Source organism: Carassius carassius, chromosome 50, assembly GCF_963082965.1.
Source record: "Carassius carassius chromosome 50, fCarCar2.1, whole genome shotgun sequence".
Classification (NCBI taxonomy): domain Eukaryota; kingdom Metazoa; phylum Chordata; class Actinopteri; order Cypriniformes; family Cyprinidae; genus Carassius; species Carassius carassius.
Genome location: NC_081804.1, coordinates 8,894,022 through 8,916,138, shown reverse-complemented (window position 1 = coordinate 8,916,138; position 22,117 = coordinate 8,894,022). Strand labels below are relative to the sequence as shown.

At 35.6% G+C, this 22,117-nt stretch overlaps 1 protein-coding gene across 1 annotated transcript in view; it reads right to left on the bottom strand.

The window, feature by feature from the left end:
* Positions 1 to 2,486: 2,486 nt before the first annotated feature.
* Positions 2,487 to 22,117, bottom strand: part of LOC132133631 (polypeptide N-acetylgalactosaminyltransferase 18-like) — a 48,903-nt gene continuing 29,272 nt past the window's right edge. The window contains exons 5-11 of the mRNA XM_059546517.1: positions 21,313 to 21,510; positions 19,899 to 20,013; positions 16,128 to 16,313; positions 14,366 to 14,503; positions 12,808 to 12,903; positions 6,601 to 6,765; positions 2,487 to 3,060 (exon numbers count right to left, since the gene is read on the bottom strand). Coding sequence (XP_059402500.1) covers positions 2,914 to 3,060; positions 6,601 to 6,765; positions 12,808 to 12,903; positions 14,366 to 14,503; positions 16,128 to 16,313; positions 19,899 to 20,013; positions 21,313 to 21,510 — 1,045 coding nt within the window. The 3' untranslated portion in view covers positions 2,487 to 2,913. The remainder of the gene's footprint in view (positions 3,061 to 6,600; positions 6,766 to 12,807; positions 12,904 to 14,365; positions 14,504 to 16,127; positions 16,314 to 19,898; positions 20,014 to 21,312; positions 21,511 to 22,117) is intronic.

The window sequence follows — 22,117 nt, the reverse complement described above, 5'->3', positions numbered from 1 at the left end:
CTGTGTCTGGTCGTTCTGGTGCTCAGTGCTCTGTAGCGTCGACCAGATGGTAACAGTTCAAAGAGGGAGTGTGCTGGATGTGAGGGGTCCAGAATGATTTTACTGGCCCTTTTGTTCACTCTGGATAAGTACAGTTCTTGAATAGAAGGGAGGGTTGTACCGATGATTCGCTCAGCAGTCCGGACTACCCTCTGTAGTCTTCTGAGGTCAGAATTAGAAGCTGAGCTAAACCAGACCGTTACTGAAGTGCAGAGGATGGATTCAATGATGGCAGAGTAGAACTGTTTCAGCAGATCCTGTGGCAGGTTAAACTTCCTCAGCTGGCGAAGGAAGTACAACCTCTGCTGGGCCTTTTTCACAATGGAGTCAATGTGAATATACCACTTCAGGTCCTGAGAGATAGTGGTGCCCAGGAACCTGAATGACTCCACTGCAGTCACAGTGCTGTTCATGATGGTGAGTGGGGGGAGTGCAGGGGGGTTTCTCCTGAAGTCCACTATCATCTCCACTGTTTTGAGCGTGTTAAGCTCCAGGTTGTTGAGAGTGCACCAGACAGCCAGCTCTTTAACCTCCTGTCTGTAAGCAGACTCGTCACCGTCCTGAATGAGGCCGATGAGTGTGGTGTCATCTGCAAACTTCAGGAGCTTGACAGAGGGGTCCTTAGATGTTCAATCGTTAGTGTACAGGGAGAAGAGCAGTGGGGATAGAACGCAGCCCTGGGGAGCTCCAGTGCTGATTGTACGGCTGCTGGATGTGTATTTTCCCAGCCTCACTAGCTGCTGCCTGTCTGTCAGGAAGCTGCTGATCCACTGACAGAGGAAGGTGGGCACAGAGAGCTGAGTTAGTTTGGGCAGGAGGAGGTTTGGGATGATTGTGTTAAAGGCTGAGCTGAAGTCCACAAACAGGATCCTCACATAAGTCCCCACAGACGTAGTCATGAAGTGACTTTTTTCCCCCCTCTGTATCCTTTGCTCATGCTGAGTTGAATGCAAAATATAAATTTCTACAGTAAAGATTTTTTGCAATTTAAAATTTTGTGAAAAACTGACTTTTTCAAACTCGTCCTAGACGGTTTGTCCGATTTTCATCAAAATTGTCTCAGATCATCTTCCGACAATGCTGGCAAAAAGTAATCAAAAGCTTTTTGATATACCAAACCGTTTTCGTAAACCAAATTTGACTAAATTCACAAATTCAGAGATTTTGGCTTGTGAAGTTAGAGAATGCGCTGTTCCACTCTGCCTAGTGGAAACTTTTTCGGGCTTCTGATTGGCCAACATGGCTTGGGCAATCATACTTTGATATAATCTCAAAGTTGAGATTATATCGCCACCTGTTGGCTAGGCATGCTCTTGACAGTGTTTTGTTGCATGCTTTTGCATTTTCATGTAGACAGAGATTTAAAAAAAAAAAAAAAAAAACAGAAGAAGGGAAAACTGTTTATGAAAATACTCATGCACGTGTGGACATGGCCTAAGGAAGGTAGCTCTCCAGGAACAGGGTTGGAGAACCCTGGTCTTTACTGAGTAATTAGAGGCAGCACCTTAGCTATTAATTTTACTTGTTTTGTTTGGCCCCTTAATTGCTGCTTGCAGCTATATTTTAACAATAATGTCTTCGGTTTCCACTCCAGGCCAAGAAGCTCTTATAAAGGAGGAAAACTGTACAGGTTTTCTGACAGATCATGAAGTGCAGAAATTGACAGAATATGATAAATTGGTTCATGTGATCAGTTACAGTTTGGACGTGTTTTATCATTTTGTTTTTTTAAATCAATTCAAACTATTTCAAGGATGAAGGTATATTGGGACTTCCTGACAAATGCACTGTAAAACTCATTTAGATTTCCCATCTCAGGGGATGTAGCTTTTGCAAGAGATTGTCAAGATGATGTATAGAGGTTTTGAATTGTTTAAATAGCGTAAAAACACTTCAGTTATTTAAATATAAGTAACAACCTCCAGTTCTGTATTTGGGGTTGCAACCTTTCTCATGTTTTTTCCTATTTTTTTTTCTTTTAGGAAACAGAAATAACAGAACTGTTGTTCATTGTTAAAGTATCGTGCGAGTCTGTGTTTGAGAGATTTGAGGGATTTGGATAGCTCAGAGCTTTGTGGAGATGTCAAGTGTTGCTGACTTTGATGAAAACGATTTTGTCCCACAGGAGATGAGAAGACAGAAAATAGGAGATTTCGCCAAAAGCAGAAATTAATTTGACCGAACTGTGAATGTGAAGCTTTAGTTTCTGTGAATGTCAGATCTCTCTTCATATGAATGGAGAAACTGTATGAATAGAGATTTCTGCTTGAACTTTTTTTTTTTTTTTACCACAACATTTATTTTTACATTTCCATACTTTGATGAAATCCCTGTTTCAACCAGCTTTAGATGGCCTCCATGCTGGTTAGACTTGTGTTTTGGTGGACTAAACCAGCTTGTTTCAGATGAGTTAAAAGTCTTTATTATTTTTTAGAAATACTATTTACATTTATAAAAAATTTTTGTCCACATCAAGTAATCACAATCATCATTCACAAACCTAAAAAAAAAACATTTTAAATTTGTGCTACACAGTAGCAAAACTACTAAATACTTAAATACACAAGAGCCAATCATACAGCAGAACATTTAAAGAGACAGTTCACTGAAAATAATGACAATTTTAATTTTGAGGTGAACTTTTCCTTTAAGCACCAGTGTCTCTGAACCAGCCATCTCTTTTGGCCAAAGTAAAATGTTTGACACTTGTTCCATGTGTTCTTTGAGGTCCGACACAAGACATGAAGATGTTTACAGTGTTACATAACAATAGAACAGCACTCTTCCCTCGAGTTGATGACACAACAATGGTGTAAGGGACACTGTATTTCAGTCCACTACATATCCAGTGATACTTCCCATAAGACATCATGCCTATAGAACTTTCCCAGGCAATATGTTGGTAATTGTCCATTTTTGACTGCTGCACTGTTGAAGGGCGAGCTGATATCCATGATCCACTTCCGTACTTTCCACCAATTCCAAACAACGCTTTGACTTCCTATTCTCAATGGAGCCTCCCTGCAAGACACAGTACACATCAAAATGAGTGAAAATGGCACAAAATCGTTCCAGGACCAGTTCCTCAGAAAAAGAGGTAATATAAGATTCATGAATCTTAAAATCTTTTCGTCCTTCTAATTCCAAATAAGTGAGAAAATAAAAAATGACACTTACACCTCAAGAAACATACTTCTTCCAGTCAGTAAATACAGTATGAAATACACAACCAAAGCCCAAAGCCTTTCAGAACAATGTCAAAAGGAAAGTGATGGTCATGAAGTGGTTGCTTCTGAATAAGGGCCTCCAGGGTTCAGAGTCTTACACAGTGTTGAAGGAGGCTCCGGAGACAGCTGAAACAAGAAAGAGGAGTCCGCGGGCGAAGTGTCGCCCTCGTCCAATCATCTGCCACCATATGAAATCCAAGGTGTATAAAATGCAAAATGTCCTGCTATACAGGCTAAATCATATTATTGAAGATGCACAGTTGGAATATTTGTATTACTTTTATGGCACTTTTCATTTTTATGGCTGCAATATTAGCATTTGAAAACAAACTGTTATACACTGTGCTATATTATGGAATGAAATAACTTCATATGGTAGTTTGTGGTGGAAATTTAGAACATTTTGAACAATTGAAATGGTAGAGTATACAATGCATAGTTAAGTGCATAATGTATAGTGAATCATTTGGAATTCAAACTTACCGTACAAAAAATATGTAAAACTTAAACAAAACTCTAACCCCGTGTATTAAATTTACAGCAGTGACCAAGATCACCCCAGAACATTCTAGAATTATGATTCTGTGTTTTGCATGCATGGGCAAACAGCACATGTTTTCATCAGATTATGTAAAAATATAGTTTGGACCTACTGTAGTTAGATCTACCCATATGTTTATTAAATGCTGGACAAGTGAGTCATTCCACATACTTCCACTCATTGCGAATGACACGAGTGACTCATGAGGCACATCCTATAATTATGTAAAACAAAATGTAATTTCAAATAAAACAGAAAGATTTCATCATATGCAAGCCTGTAAATAACCATTAAGTTGACGACTGTAGATATAAAATAAGAATTAATTTGCAATCCATGCTCCTGAATTTGGGGACTAAAGCACTTCTCAGTCGATTATACCTTGTATTGGATGAATAATTATGCAAGTTACTAAACACTTAGCAATACAATCTGAAGTTCAGGAGATCTGTTTTTTAAGTATCTAATATTTTTTTTTAATTTTTATATATTTTTTTATGTTGCCAGGGCCAAAGGTCTTGTCTTACTGTTTTACAGTCAGGGTCAAACCAGAAGGTTTTTGTTTAGCTCTGTTTTTGTGGTTATCTGTTGTAATTTCATGTACATTATAAACAGGTATTATTAAGGCCCCATTAATTATAAAATAGTCTGGCATGCATCATTGAACAGGCGTCACTGATAGGAACACTGCATCTGCTTCAATTATGGTTTGTTCCAAATCAGCCTCCCTAAAATAATAATATCACTGACAGCTGGTGGTGTTGAACACCCTAAAGAACTCAAATAATATATTTCTGCTGGGTACATATAATAGGTAAGCTTAACGGCAAATTTATTCATGACCGGCCAAGCAGTATCCTGGTTACAGACTGAAAAGCAGACGTGAGTCGATAAAGACTTAATTAAAGCCATTTCTGATGCTCTCCTATGAGTCAAGAGCCAGATCACTTTCACTGGCTTTGTCATCAATTATTCATCGCACCTAAAAGGCCACAATGGATTTGCCCCATCTGATTCCATTTTAAATAACTTGAAGAAAAAAGGTGGCTGCCTTTACCCACCGAGCTTGTGTGAGACATTAAACGACATCCCAAGGGTCTGTGTGAGAATTGATATCATTCATACTCTTACACTTTTGCTGATAGCACGTTTGTTCATCTACTTCGACATCTCTCCCAACGGGGCAGCATTACCCTTTTCTAATAACCTGTTCTGACATTTCCAGCACACTTCAGCTAAACCTTTTAGGCGCCATGCCTGCTATGACATATATGAATTCACCTGCCTTTAATAGAGACGCACATATTAAGTGCGAATAAAATCAAGATGTCTACTACAATCCAGTATGGCGCTTGAATTGAAATAAGAGAGCTTTACGACACACACAACTAACACCTCTTAATTATTAATGCTGGATATCCAGAATGTGTCCAGTGCAGTCGCACATCCCGAGGGCTAACTGATGCTGCAAACTGACAGCAAATTAGTACTTTAATGATTCCAGAACTTGTTTCAAAATAGGGAACAATTTTGACATCGGCTTTTAATGAGCTGTGCAGTAAAGTACATCTGTGTGTAATGAGGATTGTGTAGAATGTAATGGCCCACTATGGAATAGTGAAGCTCTTTATGGCCAGGGTTATAATAGCTTGTTATAACTACAACTAAATACAAATAAATTTTAAAATTAATAAAAACATTTTTGTTATCTGAAATCCGTAACATTTCAGTCAGATGCTTGAGGTTTTTATCCATTCACAACTGGATAGCTGGCCAATCAGAGCACACCTCGCTTTTCAGAACAATGAGCTTTGTAAAAATCTACGTGTTTCAGAAAGACAGGGCATAGAGGAGAAACAATAATGCACAGTATGTAGATACAAAAAATAATGTTATTTTTAGCAACTTCATATGACCCCTTTAATAGTTCTTGAGTTATAGGAGCAAAAAGTTTGAAAACAGAATATTTATGGAACTCAGAGAGGTATGTTTAAATTATTTATTCTTCAAACAATCCTCTTTAAAAGAAAAGAAGTATCGTATTTATGCAAAGTGACCCACATTTGGTTTTTGACCACTGAAAATGTGTACAATTGAACTATTTACTCCTGGAGCCATATCTAAATTCCAATATCTCTACAACAGAACCATTTAGGGCCTTAGAAATTAAGATGCCGAAAGGAAAGTTTGTTAAGACCCAATATCTAAAAGGGCATTAAGATATCTTTAATACTTCTCGAGTTACAGACATGCAATCTTTGGAGAAAGAAACTTGAAAAGTGCTGTTTCCATGGCACATAATGCAACAACGATTGCTAAAGTCAACAGATTTTACTAAGAGACCTACCAATCTCTGTGTAAAAATAACATTATGATTCTGCCATCTTAAATAAGTTTTAACCCCCTCTAATTTGGCACTGAATCACAGGTGAAAATTGCCATTTGACCCCCCTATATGAAATAGTGGATTACTCAGTAAATATTTATCCATGATATTTAATAATATGGCTTTCCTCACTGTACATGTTTTTCATTCTTCAGAAAAAAATATTTGCAAAATTAAAAAATTGAGCTGGGAAAGTTTTTGGTTGATTTGACACAGAGTGACCCTATTCAAAAACATTATTTAAACTATATTAATACCTCAGTGATACTAAAACAACACTATTTATGAAACTTTATAAAAAAAATAGACCAGAGAGTAAAAACTGACCACTGCAAATACCAAATAACCCAAAACCATAACAAAAAATGTTTTGAGTACATGATTGATAGTTTCCCATGAAAGTTTACCTGAGTAAAGAGCCAGGAGAGTTTCATGTGCTTGTTGCTGGCGTAGCTGCATTCCAGCAGTCGCGGTCGGCCGTTCACGTCCACCAGGCACTTGTTGTCATCGTCGTCGATGGTCGGACTCAAGCCTCCCACATGTAGCTGCTGAGAGCTTGTGTAGTACACATTCTAAAAGAACAGAGGAGAAAAGCATGCTTAAATTATATGCGCATAACCTGCTTAAACTTTTGGACACAAGGAATGTTTCTTGAGCAGCAAATCAGCAAACTACAATGATTTCTTAAGGATCATGTGAGACTGAAGACCGAAGTAATGGCTGCTGAAAATTCAGCTTTGAATCACAGTTATAAATAACATTTTACAATATATTCAAATAAATTATTATATGAACAATCTAATTTATCCACAAAAACAAAACAAAAATGTCAAGCACTGAAGCATATCAAGCCCAAAATAACAAGAAAGTTTTATTGTCATGACATGTTTTTTATCATTCTGATCCATTCATTTGGACCGTCAGAATGTTTGTTTGGACAGCTCTGTATTCCCCAGCCAATAAAATGAATTATTTATCTTTGATAATTGTGTCTTTCCTGTAAAATCTCTAAGATGCAGCGCTGATGGCTAGTGTGGATACCTAGTATTGCATCTTAATGGGCTCAAGGAAAGGATAACTTTTTTCTTATCGACCGACTCTCATTTGATAATTTCATACCCACCATTCAAACTTGGGCTGAATGCCAATTGGTTACTTCTACAAAGCCCTTAAAGTGTGTGTACATGGCTGGTGTTGGGAATGCACATACTTTTAAGTAAGTAGAAAGAAAGTCAGTAATGGGACATTTAACAACTGCACCTTGATACATGTTCTGTTTGTTTCTGTGTAAATGTTAACATTTAGCTATATAAATTACTTTGCTTTTAGGTCCATACATTTAAAAGATGCAGTCACAAATTTATTTTCAATAGTGCAAGGGGTTGTGGGTAATATTAACAAAATAAATATACTGATGCACACTAATATACCACCTTCAGAGAACTATTTTCGCCATACAATGATTTGGTAAACTAATCTTAATATTGCTCACAATAAAGTACAAAAAGTATTCAGCCCTGATTTTCGTTCATCGCTTTGGGAGCTACCATGCTTTCCACTGAGACTGATTATGTGTGTCAAGATATTTTTGTTTTTGAAAATACCGTGGTACACCTGAGCCTACAGTAAAGTCTAATCAAATTGTTTGACTTTGGAATGGCACCAATGCTTAACTGTTCAAACTTTTTGTGAAGCACCTTGTGAGGCAAATCTCTGTGAACACAAAAGCTGAAGAGGCAGCGAGTGCATCTCCACGGACACATAAAACAATTAATCATTCATTCACATTGGAAACAATGCACGTCCTTCGGGATCCTTTGATGAGCACTGGAACTGTGACAGGAAGGGATGGAGGGTTAAAATGGGACAGGAAATAATATAAGAAAGAAGAAAAATAAGGACTCATTTAGCACTGTTTCTGCTTGAGGAAAAGCCTGCTTTTTCACTTCTTGAGAGATTTATGGCTGTTGTATGGGAACAATGCTCCTCTTGCCCAATGAATGGGAGATACAAACTGAAAGAAAGAATGAACATGTCTATGCTCCATTTCTAACATGTGCAAATCCCTGAGCAACTACGGTTAGCTGAGGTATTGTCTAACGGCCCATTAAAGATAAAACAAATCCAGCACCACAAGTACAGAGACGGCGATATATTGCTCACACACTTTCAGAATGACTTAAAATGACAGAAAGTCAGTTTAAGTGTGCAAACAGACATGTAATATACTGTAAATTATTCAAAAATTCTGGCCGGTAGAGAACTTAAATATATAGCTATAATTGCACAGACACACACATATATAGAGAGAGAAAGCGAGAACAATTACATAAAAGTAGGTAGGATTGCAGGGATCATAAAACATATAATAATTCATATTGTTATAAAATAAATAATTTTACATACTATATATATATATATATATGTAGTAGTTTTAACAATATATAAAATCTATATATTTATATTTATTATTTTTAGAATTTATAAATGATACAGGAGGGGGAAGTCGTGGTCTAGTGGTTAGAGAATTTGACTCCTAACTCCTAGAGTTGTGGGTTCGAGTCTCGGGTCGGCACTGAACCCTCAACTGCTCCCTGAGTGCATTCCCTCCACCTGTTTTCCCCTCGTCAGCTGTCTTATTTAAAGTCTTCTTGCTGTTTGGTATTTTGTCCGTTCTTGTTGATGTTTATTGGTTGATCTGATGTGGATTTATTTAGCTGTCTCTTGGATATTCTAATTAAAATACCTTATTGTTGATCTCATTTGTCCTTGTACGTTTGTACCTCACCATCCCTTAACATACAGATTCTAAAAAGTTTCAAATCAGCAAGAATAGAAACTGAAAACTGACTGCATTGCTTGGCACCATTGTGCCGTTTCCAATAAGAGAAGTGGAAGCACACACGGATATGAATTCAGCAGGCATGTATAAGAGACCCAGCTAAGTAGTTAAAATCATGCTGACAGTGCTGTTCTCGGCCTTTCCCTCCCTCTCGCTCCCTCTCATTTATATTTCTCTGTCACATATTCACATTCTACAATTCTTCCTCATCTAAATGAAGCCCCTGTGGTGGTGAAACAACCCTCCCTGCTTGTGTTCGAAGTCATTGATCTTTACTGAAATTCATTATAGTGACTATAGCCCAGTCTAAATCCGAAATCCCCCGGAGAGAGGCAATGCTTTATGTAGAAAGTTCCCTATTTTTACAGTATTTTTAGCAGGATATTGTTTGTTGTGAAACCTGGTTGTGTAATACACTAGTAATAAGGCAAAAAAAAAAAAAAAAAAAAAAAAAAAACAGACTGGATTGCCCTGAGCAGCCCAGCTGTTTAAAAATTTATATTTCGGGCCTCAGCACAAAATAATGATGTTTTTTGCAATACAATGACGGTTTAATGGGTTGCAATAAGTTGACAGAGTATAACTGTGAACCACTGAGATCAATTGTGACAGGAAGATGGGAAAGCTCATACAAGCCAAATCTTCATAAAATAGAAAACTTCATAGAGGAAGAAATGTCTTTTAACTCACATTTCCACAATGAATTAAACAACTGAAGTGTGCAGAGCCTTTGTACAGAAGATGGGAATAAGGATGAATGATACAGCTATTAAAATTCAATGTTTATATTTTCCAATCTTTTGGAATCTCAGTACTCATGTATTTGCCTTTAAATGGTTAAAAAAAAATTTCAACCAGACAACCGTAGTTGCCCAATAGATTTAAAATCTAAAAGCTACAATTTATTGTACTTTTTTTTCACTAAACAAACTGAAGGAAGAATCATACTTAAATGAATATGCCAATTGTTTTTAATGCTTTTGTGCAGAGACAAACAGCTTTCAAATATGTCATTTTGTAAGAAATTCAAACAGTACCGTTTTGTGGCTCTTTAATGTGTCGAGTCAGATCACTGTAACTGCTACGGTGCTAATACGCTAAGCTAAAGTATTGTCTAACAACCCATTGAAGATTAAAGATAAAATAAGAATTTAAATGTATCTCTATATTAGCACAGACACACACACACACACACACACACACACACATATATATATATATATATATATATAGAGAGAGAGAGAGCGAGAGAGAGAGAGAGAGAGAGAGAGAGAGAAAGAGAGAGAAAGAGAGAGAAAAAGAGAGAGAGAACAACTGCATAAAATTCATCCATACTCCAAAATGCTTAACCTATTAAAATATTTAATAATTATTCATATTATTATAAAATAAATAATCTTACACTATATATATATATGTGTATATATATATATATATATATATATATATATATATATATATATATATATATATATATTTATATATATATAAAAATATATGTGTGTATATATATATATATATATATATATGTAGTAGTTTTAGCTAAATATCGGTAGCACTTTATTTTTCAGTCCTGTTCCTCATGTACATACTATATACTTATTATAGTAATTACAATAACTATGTAATAACTAGGTACTAACCCTGAACCTAACCCTACCCCATGTAGTTACCGTGTATTATCAGAACTTTCTTAGATAAATACACTGTAAGTACACTTTAAGTACATGTTAGTACTAGAGCTGAAACAACGAATCGATTTAATCGATTAAAATCGATTATTAAAATAGTTGTCAACTAATTTAGTCATCGATTCGTTGCTAAATAACTTTTATTTGCCGTAAGCGGCTCATTTCGTGCATATTTCAAATCTGCGGTGACCAAAGTGTGGCAGTAATGAGCCACCGGAGGTTTTACTCAGCCAGTACAGCAGGAGAAGTAGCGCATAGCCAATAGCTGGCCTCGTTTTATGTCATGTGCTTCCTGAACAGCGTCTCTGCAGCATTCAGCGGGATGTGGGAGTACTTTACTTTGAGCCTTCAAAAAAGAAGAGTAACCTGTAAACTCTGCACTACTGAACTGTTTAAGGGGACGTTCACATATCGCGTCTTTTGCGCGCTCAAGTTCGTTATTTCCAACACCGCACTGCATCGAGTTAAAAACATTTCAACTTTTCAGAATGCCGCAAGCGCACCGCGGGTCATGTGACAAGAACTAACCAATCAGCTTCATCCTTTCCCGTAACAACGTTAAAAGCTCAGTCAAGATGAAAGGAACAGCTGATCATAGTTGTATATGGATTTCCATTCTGAAATAAATTTAGTAGCAGAGCTACTGCAAGCGATTTTTTGAGCTGCAAATCCATTTATCCTTTGCTGAAATTTCCGCGTCTTCAAGGAGAGAGCACGTCATGGTTGCTTAGCAAAGGCAGACGCCTCAGGGGCGCTTCTGCCTGAGCGCTTTGGAAAGAGGGAGAAAGCGGTGCGCCTAGCGTTTTCCACGCGTTTTTAGGCGCGATTTGTGAACGGCCCCTAAGACTTTCATTTGTGCAGATTCTCCAGTACAATGTTGTTTGCAAAGCTGATAACATTGCTTTTTAACAGTTAACATTTAAAGCTTTACAAACATGTTCTGTGATTAGTTTGTCGTTTACTAGTTCAAAATTAAGTCGTGCAGCCTAATTATGACTGAATGAGAGAGGTAAATGTTTAAAGATATTTGAAATGCACTTTTTTTCTAAGTATTCACTGCTCTTTTTCACACAGCAGGTTTTTTGTGTGTGTCCAATTTTTTTTTCTGGACAACCTTCTGATGGATTTTACTTTCAATTGTGAGTTCCATTCAGGTTTCATGCCATTGGCACTTTTTTCGAAGGATTGTTTACAATTTCACAGCAAAAGCTATAAAGCTGTTTCCCAGTAAATAATAAAATACAATGCACTGCAATTTTATTCTGTTTTATCCTTATTCTTCTTGAAAATATGTTCTGAAAGATTCCTTAATAAGCTTTGTTCGGGATGTTAAACTACTTTAGGAGCTCTAAGGACTGCCATGGTGAAAACATTATTTGAAATCTCCTTGTGAAATTTGCTAGAGTATGGGTCAGTGTTCTGATTGCAGAAGAGTTGGACAAAGGATTACTAACACAATAAAACAACTCCAGGTATATTTTTTGATGAGGATATGACAGTGCAAAATGGTTAAAATCTCTTAAAAATCTATGCTGAAGGATAAAGACCATTTATTAATAATTTACTTGGGGAAAAAATGGGAAAAACTAAAATATAAGTACATAAACCGATTAATCGTAAAAATAATCGACAGATTAATCGATTATCAAAATAATCGTTGGTTGCAGCCCTAGATAGTACACGTACTGTTAAATAAAGTGCAACCAAAATATCTAATATTTTAACATTTAAAAACATATGGATTTTTATAATTTATAAAATAATAATATAACACACATGCTCTAAAACACTTAGCCACGGGTGTACAAAGGTGATGCAGGTTCAAGGAAACATGTAACGTTTTCTGGTCCTGTTTCACTCGTTTCTACCCATTATTTCCTGTTCTTGATTTCTAGGCCAAAATTAAGTTCTTAAAAATGTTTAATGTCACATGCTGTACAGATATAGTGAGAAACATGGAAGGAGAGAGCATGAGACATGATGAAGTCAGACATGAGCAGTTATATATATAAATGAATTACACATGCTCTGAGGAATGAAAAAGGATGAAAGCCAGAAGGTGCAGTGGACTGGACACTAACCTGAGGCGTCAGGCCGTGGCAGATGTACAGGATGGGAATGTTGTCAGAGTGGGGACCTTGATCCACACACAGATCCGGCCTCAGGCTGTTCCTGAGCTACATGCAAACACACACACACAAAGATGCAATATATGAACCGGCACATCAGACCCATTTCACACTGCAAATCCGCAGAGGAGAACATGAATTAAGAACGCAAAAAACATCTTTCTTCCTCTGTCTGCTAATAGCCAATGTGCGTGAAAATGCCCTGGAGCTCAGCTTTGCTTTGTCTTCACAATGGAGCTGTTAATTATGCTTTTCCACAAAAGAATACCAATTAGGAAAAGCGCTCTGCTGGCCCTTCATTGTGATAAATGAAGAAACGGCAGGCCTCGAGTAAAAAAATATATATTTAGTATAAACTCAATATTTTGAGAAACAATATAATCTATTAGATTTGTCTCTAAGTGCTAATAAACTGCACTGAGCTATGTCAAACTAATTGAATAAATTTGATTATGGTATTATATTGTTATGCCTTGTTATACCTAATAAGTGAAAACAAAACAAGATAAAATTATAACAAATAAGTGAGACTTGTCTTTGAAGAGCTCACTTCCTGAAAGCAGGATGATGAGAAAGTGTTTTTTTTTTAATTTATGGAATAGCTAATTTCTTTAAAAAGGAGGGTAACAGAGCAGATGCATAATCAACAACTTCCAAGTCTTTTTTTTTTATAAACTCATTCTGTCAACTAAAATCTAAAAACATACACAAATGTTCAAAAGCTATGCTAACCTAGGCTGCATTTATTTGATTAGAAACATAATAAAATAAAATAAAAACATGTAATGTTTTGAAATATTATTGCAATTCAAAATAACTGTTAGATGTTAGATGTTAATATATTATAAAATATAATTTATTTCTCTGAATTCCAAGGTTGAAAACAATAGTTCTAATTAATATTTTTATGGAAACCATGAAACATTTTTTTAAGGATTCTTTGATGAATAGAAAGTTCAAAAGAACAGCATTTATTTGAAATAAATATCTTTCATAACATCTTTACTGTCACTTGATCAATTAAATGCAGCCTTTAAAAAGTATATGTGTACAGTATAAACTGTATAGTGTATATAGGATGTGTGACAGAACAAAGACTAAAAACTATGCGTGTACATATATATATATATATATATATATATATATATATATGCGTGTACATATATATATATATATATATATATATATATATATATATATATATATATATATATATATATATATATCATAGACACATAGATACACACACATACATATTTGCTAATACAGAAGTTAAAAACACAATAAATGTATTCTAAAATTGTAAAAATTCCACTAAAATTAAAAATAATAATTTTTTTTTTTGTTTGTTTGATGATTTGAAAAAATGCCTTTAGACATAAAAAATTGGCACATCTGTAGATAATTATTTTAGGTAACATATTTGTACAGTATATGAGGGATGCAAATGGAATCAGTTTGGTATGGACCTTAAAGTGAAGAAGTTATTTGACGAAAAGTGGATACTCACTACACCATAAGCGACTGTCTCTGAGTAGGTTCTCATCTCAGAGTAAATATTCTTCAGGAACCAGCTGAAGGGTTTGCAGCGGAGTCTCTCTCGGAGAGCTTTTCTTTCTCTGATATCACCAATATCGATCCCTGAGTCCTGCACACACAAACAAACACCCAGAAGCACATGCAGTCATGAGAACACAAGAATTCAACAGCTAGAACATGATGCTCAGGAATATGATAGAGAAAAAGCTCTTATTGAGTCAATGTACATTTATCTCGGTCCTTCATGTTCAGGCCAGTGGTGTAGCAAGTCAGCCTCCGGCCCATATGCAAAAAATATATATAACGGCCCCTCTCTGTTGCGATTTTAAGATATTAAAATTTGTATTAAAAATTTCTTAAAAACAACATCATGTCAGTTCTAGGATCAGAACTAGAACTATATATGCGCACCTTCATAATTATGACTTTGCATTGTAGATCTATTTCAAAAATAAAAATGAAAATCGCCAACTGATTCGACTCTGGCTTTAGAATTTCAGAATGATCAGAGCACCATTTCAGATGCAATGCTGAGCCCGAGATTATTCCAGTTGCAGTTAGAAATTCATTATTTATTCACAGACTTTTTTAATGCACATTTTTTTATTCCTAATACATTTACCATGAGTTTCTTTTGTAAATATGATTCCATCACATTTTATGTGGATTGCAACTGTACGAGTTACATTCTGGAGACTGTATACCCTGCATACCAAGATGCTACGCTCCTGGTTCAGGCACTTACAGTGACTTCAAGTGAAGAGATGCTATATGCTGCGACATTTCAGGGTGTCATGGGAAGAATATGTACAGCTCAAAAGTGAGAGCTCATTTAAAAGCCCCAAAGACTAGCTAAGGTCTTTACATCTCAGCCCATTACATCTTCACTTAAAATGACAAACAGCATGTCTCCTTTAATTTCCATTATATTAATATACTAATGTAGAACTGAAAACCACTCAAGGCTGTCTGTTACAGAAAACATGGTTAAATATGTGTGTTGTTAGGTAAAACAAGTGCATAAATCCCCTTTAACCATGGTTAAAAAACACAGTAGAGATTGACTTACAGTGGCTTTTTTCTTTTCTAAAACAGTGACAGCTGAAATACAATAAAACTAATGTGCAAAGGATAATTAAATTGACTTATGGTTGCCAAGCAATTTAGCATAGCTTACTGATATACAAATACATATCTGAGACCTCAAGTGGAAATGCTTCTATTTTGCATTCTTGCAAGTTAATTTATACACTACTATTTAAAAGTTTGTGATCAATATAACAGAAAAAATCTCTTTTTGAAAGAAATTATTAGTTTTATTCAACAGGGATTCATTAAATTGATCGGAAGTGGCAGTAAAGATATTTATAATGTTATGTAAGTTTGCTATTTCATATAAATGCTGTTCTTTTGAACTTTTTATTTATCCAAGAATCCTGTAAAAAAAAAAATGTAGAGGCACAACTGTTTTCAACATTGATAATAATAAGAAATGTTTCTTAAGCACCAAATCAACATATCAGAATGATTTCTAAAGGATCTTGTGACTCTGAAGACTGAAGTAATGATGCTCAAAATTCAGATTTGCCATGACAGGAATAAATGACATTTTAAAATATATTAAAATAAAAAAAGGTTAGTTTAAATTCTAATAATATTTCACAATACAATTTTTTATTACTGTATATTTTCAAATAAATGTAGCCTTAATAAAACATAAGGGACTTTAGCACCTGTAGTGGAACGTTCCAGGCCAAATAAACGTGGCTCTTGAACTCGTCCATCCACACCTCGGCCACTCTCAGAGCGTTCCTGCGGACGTGATTTGCCAGGTCCTCTGTGTAGGGCTTGTGTGCGCGCTCAATATGAGCTATTCTGGAACAGGGCATGACCTCCACGCTTCCACCGCACAGCCATACCTGAGTACACACACATGAATGTCTTGTGTTTTGAATTCTGACAAGGATGAAGAAAAATTTGCTTTAAAAAAAAATGCCCTTTAACATTAATTGCATTAGGCAGTCTACAAATACATGATATATTTGTATTATATATTATATATACATTATATTTTAGATGCGTGCTGCACTTCATTCAGACATTGACACCCAAACACTTTCATTCAGGCCTGGTTAAGTGAAATATGAAGTGCAACATCTGGCTGAGGCATATGTCAGGGTCATTCCAGTGCAGCTGAACTGAATATTTAAAAGCATCCAGTTTGCCTCAAACTAAAAGCTGGTTTATCAAGAGACCCTGGTGGTGTATTTTGTATCTGATTATTTGTATGAATGGGAAGGGGGGGATCGTATTCATTCTGATCTGTTTGTTTGGCAGGATTTTAACGCTATGACTCGTTGGGCGGGATTCAACGGAAGTGGACAGATGTGTGTTGTTCCTATTTGCCAGGAGAAGGATTCATATGCATAATCATTGAAAACAATCCCAATGATCCGTGACTGAGCCGTCTGTTCTCCCGAAGCATTAAAAAAATCCTTTCTCACATTTGCATACAATACCTGCTGCAGACAGAGATATTCAGTCTGTAATCTGTCGCAAAGGAGCAAATATCACAAGCATGAAATGAGAATCAAACCGGCATTATATTGTCTCTAAACATCTAAATAAAAATCTAATTTACAAAATTTTCTACTTTATTGTTTTAATTACAATTTTATGATTTTTTAAAAATAATATTTAATTTATAATGTATACAAAAGATTCTTGTTTCATTCTTAAAACTAATATATATATATATATACACACAGTACAGACCAAAAGTTTGGACACACCTTCTAATTCAAAGAGTTTTCTTTATTTTGTAGAGTCACACTGAAGGCATCAAGGGCTATTTGACCAAGAAGGAGAGTGATGGGGTGCTGCGCCAGATGACTTGGCCTCCACAGTCACCGGACCTGAACCCAATCGAGATGGTTTAGGGGTGAGCTGGACCGCAGACAGAAGGCAAAAGGACCAACAAGTGCTAAGCGTCTCTCGGGGAACTCCTTCAAGACTGTTGGAAGACCATTTCAGGTGACTACCTCTTGAAGCTCATCAAGAGAATGCCAAGAGTGTGCAAAGCAGTAATCAAAGCAAAAGGTGGCTACTTTGTAGAACCTACAATATGACATATTTTCAGTTTTTTCACACTTTTTTGTTATGTATATAATTCCATATATAATTCCACATGTGTTAATTCATAGTTTTGATGCCTTCAGTGTGAATCTACAATTTTCATAGTCATGAAAATAAGGAAAACTCTTTAAATGAGTAGGTGTGTCCAAACTTTTGGTCTGTACTATATATATATACTTTTGGTCTGTACTATATATATATATATATATATATATATATATATATATATATATATCCTTATTACATGATGTATCTTCTGTAAATATTAATATTTTTATAATAATAATAATAAACATTAAGAGGAAAAAAGTATTTCATTATATATATTCAAAAAATATAATATTATTAATATTATTATATGAATAATGTTGCCTAATATTACCTAATATTTGAACAGGCCTATTATTTGTACAATACAATTTAATGCTCCCCTACCTTGCCCAAATTAATCACCAATAAGCATGTCACAAAAGGGAAGTTACTGACAAAATCATTATTCTTTACCTGGAACCACAACAGATTAGAAATAACACCAAGCTGACATCTGACATGATCAAAGGCAGATTTCATTCTCAGTCACTGATAAACAGAGCCCTTTCAAGAGAGCTAAGAATAGAAGAGAACAGATGCATTGACCTTTTATTGAGCATGTACCCTCTTTCAAAGTGAAAAATAACTCCCGTTAACACATTGTCAATGAGGGTCAGTGCCTCCAGCATGAGTTTAACTGACAAGGTGTAATTTTAGAAAACTGTCCATATCTTCAAAACATAACTGCAGTATAGAAGTTATAAGAAATTAATAATGATAATTATTATTATATTATATTATTATGCATAATGTATAGTATTTAAAATAAGATTTACTTTCAAAACAAAAATGCTAATTAACACAAACAATATCTTACAATAAGTTTGTCTTTCACAACTGGCAAATTATTTCATCTTGATTTAAGCAAAAAACTATTTTTTTTTTATAAAAGTAAAAAGAAAGTTACTTTGGATTAAAACATTTTCTAAATTAATAATAAATATAATCTCTGAAAACAAGACTTAAAAATCAGATGCAAGATACTTTTCAATTCATTTGATCTTGTTTTAACAAGACAAAATACTGATTAAAATAAATTATTTGCAGTGATCTAAAAATGTAACTCACATTTAAGACCTGGTCCCTTTCCAAAACATCCCACAGAAAATTATCTTCAGGGCTAACTAACTAAATAAACAAACCACGACAAAATTATCTGTGCTTTTGATTTGCTTTTTAAATTTTTGTTGCAAAACCTTAACATCTAATAAAATTTACCAAAATACAAATAAAATAATTAATTAATATTAGTTTTAGTTTTTAGGTATTTTCACTGCAAACCAAAAAAATAAATACTGATTTATTTAATTTATTTAATAATAATTATTTTTTATTTATTTATTTTTTTTTAAGTGCATATAGCATCTCTTGACTAAAAATGCAACCAAATGACAAAGAAAATTTATCTTAATATCATGCCTGAACTACAGACCTTCAAAAACCTGCTGCAGAAATATGGACAAACTTTCAGTTTTTTCCCCTCTATTTTTGGCAGTGTCTGCAACATTTCAGGATTGCAACATTTGTGCGATGTTACGTTTGGAGATTCGGGGGCACAAAGGAGCTCAGAACATGAGTGTGTGGAATTAGGCTATAGAGGCACAGCTGTATGAACAGATGTTGAGACCCATTATCTCCACACATTACCAAATCCCACCGCACACATGGTGCCTGCCACTTCCTGAGACATTTTCATTTCCTCTCTTCTAATTGAGGCTCTGAGTGATGAAACCCAGAAAAAAAATCTATGCGTGTAATGGGGAGTTTGATCTGCTCGATATTGTGGAGTGGAGTGATTGCAACTTTGCTAGGCTAAATCACAGTGAGAGTGGCCGTGTGTCTTCTGTGGTAAGCTCCATTCACAGCCTGGGCTTGGATTCTGGCTTCGGAGGCTAATTACAGAACTGCTTGGTCTGATGGGAGTCGGCAGAGGTCTCCATGGGGCTCTGTACATGTGTAATAAGAGAGGTTAGGACCCCGCCAATTTGGAGCGAGATGTAAGTTTGGCAGGTTATCATTAGTGAGCCGCAGAGAGTTCTACTTTAATTGTGTGCACTGACAGACACACACACACACACACACCGAGGTCTATCTGTAACCAGAGGCTGCAAGCCTCCACATATCCATCTGCCCTCAAAGAACAACCTGCATAAAGCGTCTTTTCATCAAATGAAACAGCATTATTCATCGACACACGTCTGCTCTTCTACTCAAACTCCAGACATCCTGTCTCCTGCTGCACTTTCAAAACTCTCGTCAGCAGTATGAATTTCTCTTACCCTGATCCCCAGCTCCACATTTTCCCCTCCATAAACTTCCATGCCTTCATCCAGTAGACCGATCTCCTCAAAATACTCCCGATCCACTACAAAGCAACCGATCAGAGCGGGGCTTCTGTTGAGAGAGGTGACACACATGGCAACAATGAAGTCAAATGAGATATGAGAAGGTATTTTACTATTTTAACATAGTAAATTGACTTTGGGAATTGTGTAAAGTCTAATCCAGTTTCTTGAGTCATCAATTAACACACAGGACATAAGTTATTAAGAGGGCATCTGTCAGGGTTCAAAACTACAGTACAGACCAAAAGTTTGGACACACCTTCTCATTCAAAGAGTTTTCTTTATTTTCATGACTATGAAAATTGTAGAGTCACCCTGAAGGCATCAAGGGCTATTTGACCAAGAAGGAGAGTGATGGGGACCTGGCCTCCACAGTCACCGGACCTGAACCCAATCGAGATGGTTTAGGGATGAGCTAGACCACAGACTGAAGGCAAAAGGGCCAACAAGTGCTAAGCATCTCTCGGGGAACTCCTTCAAGACTGTTGGAAGACCATTTCAGGTGACTACCTCTTGAAGCTCATCAAGAGAATGCCAAGAGTGTGCAAAGCAGTAATCAAAGCAAAAGGTGGCTACTTTGAAGAACCTAGAATATGACATATTTTCAGTTGTTTCACACTTTTCTGTTATGTATATAATTCCATATATAATTACACATGTGTTAATTCATAGTTTTGATGCCTTCAGTGTGAATCTACAATTTTCATAGTCATGAAAATAAGGAAAACTCTTTGAATGAGAAGGTGTGTCAAAACTTTTGATCTGTACTGTATGACTAAAATAGTTGAAAGTACAGAAAGTAGCTACATATTTGTGAAAATAACTTATGGCATTTACTGTACATTGTATATACTGCCTATATATGTTTGCATTTCATTAATATACACGTTCAACGTTTTCACTACATTAATATTTCACATTTATCTGTTCATTTTTTGTTCTTGAGAAATTATGTATTATTTTATTTAGTCTCAGTCTAAGCCAAGAAAATATTATATCTTCTCTTCTGAATTTTGTGGTTTCCTAAGATAACATGTCGCGATGTGGCCGTTAGTTAGTTCATAAGTTTACACAAGTAAGTGCACCAGTTTTTAAACCAGGAACCATTACTGTCATCTATATATTCCACATAGTAATATTCCAATTAAATTAAAACTATGCCATTGTATTAATTAAAAATGGTAACCTAAAAAAAGATTAAGATATTTTACAAAAATCATTTTTGGTTATTGTTTGGCATATAAGATTCATTATAAGGGAAATTAAACAGTTATTTTGTATTTCTCAAAAAAAAAATGAATTTAGTGGTTTTTGTAGAGTTGATGGTGGTCGTATCTTGCGTGGTTACCTGATTGGAGCAGTTTGATTCTTCTGCATCCACCAGGATTTGGGAGGGTTTAGATAGCGGCACCAAAGTTCCCAGTCGAACCCTTGAGCTGAGAGTGGATACTCTTCGATCTCAAATGTGTCATATTTGATGTTGTCGAAGGACGGCGAGACGACCCGGGTTCTGTCTTCTTTGATTCTGTGAAGGATTGGTTCAGCCCTTAGATCAACAGAAACAGAACATGCTTTCAATTCATGGCCAGTAGTTTTTGAATGAATCTTTCTAAGTTGTCTCTTGAGAGCTCTGAAAACCCAGAGTACCATGTTTAATGCAGTTCCTCCCAAGCCACTACAAGTGAAATGTGATTTCACACTTGATTATTTAAGCTGATTGTAGTTTTAAATTTGGTGGGCAATGACTTCTCAGAACCAAACGATCTAAAACTTTAAAAGACCATCTCAAAAGTTGTGAAGACAGGCATTAGCGCATTTGAACACGGAAAGTAGCCTCAGGCTAGCTAAAAGCTGTGCTATCCACCCTAGAGAAACTTCCAAATGTATCTATTAACTGACAGAACGCAGCATAAATTTCAAGCAGGGATAAACTGAAATGCATAAGAAACACTTGGACTCCATCCAAGCCCTTTAGAGGTGTTTTTTTTCTACATGTTGCACAGAGAATAATTAACAGGTATCTAAGTTGACAGCTGCACCTAGCACAGTAATTGTAGTAGACAGGCACTTCTGCTCATATTCCTGCCCTAACACCCACAGGGAAGAACAGACTTTTCCATCCACATGCACTGTAGGTCTCCTACATTTGAACA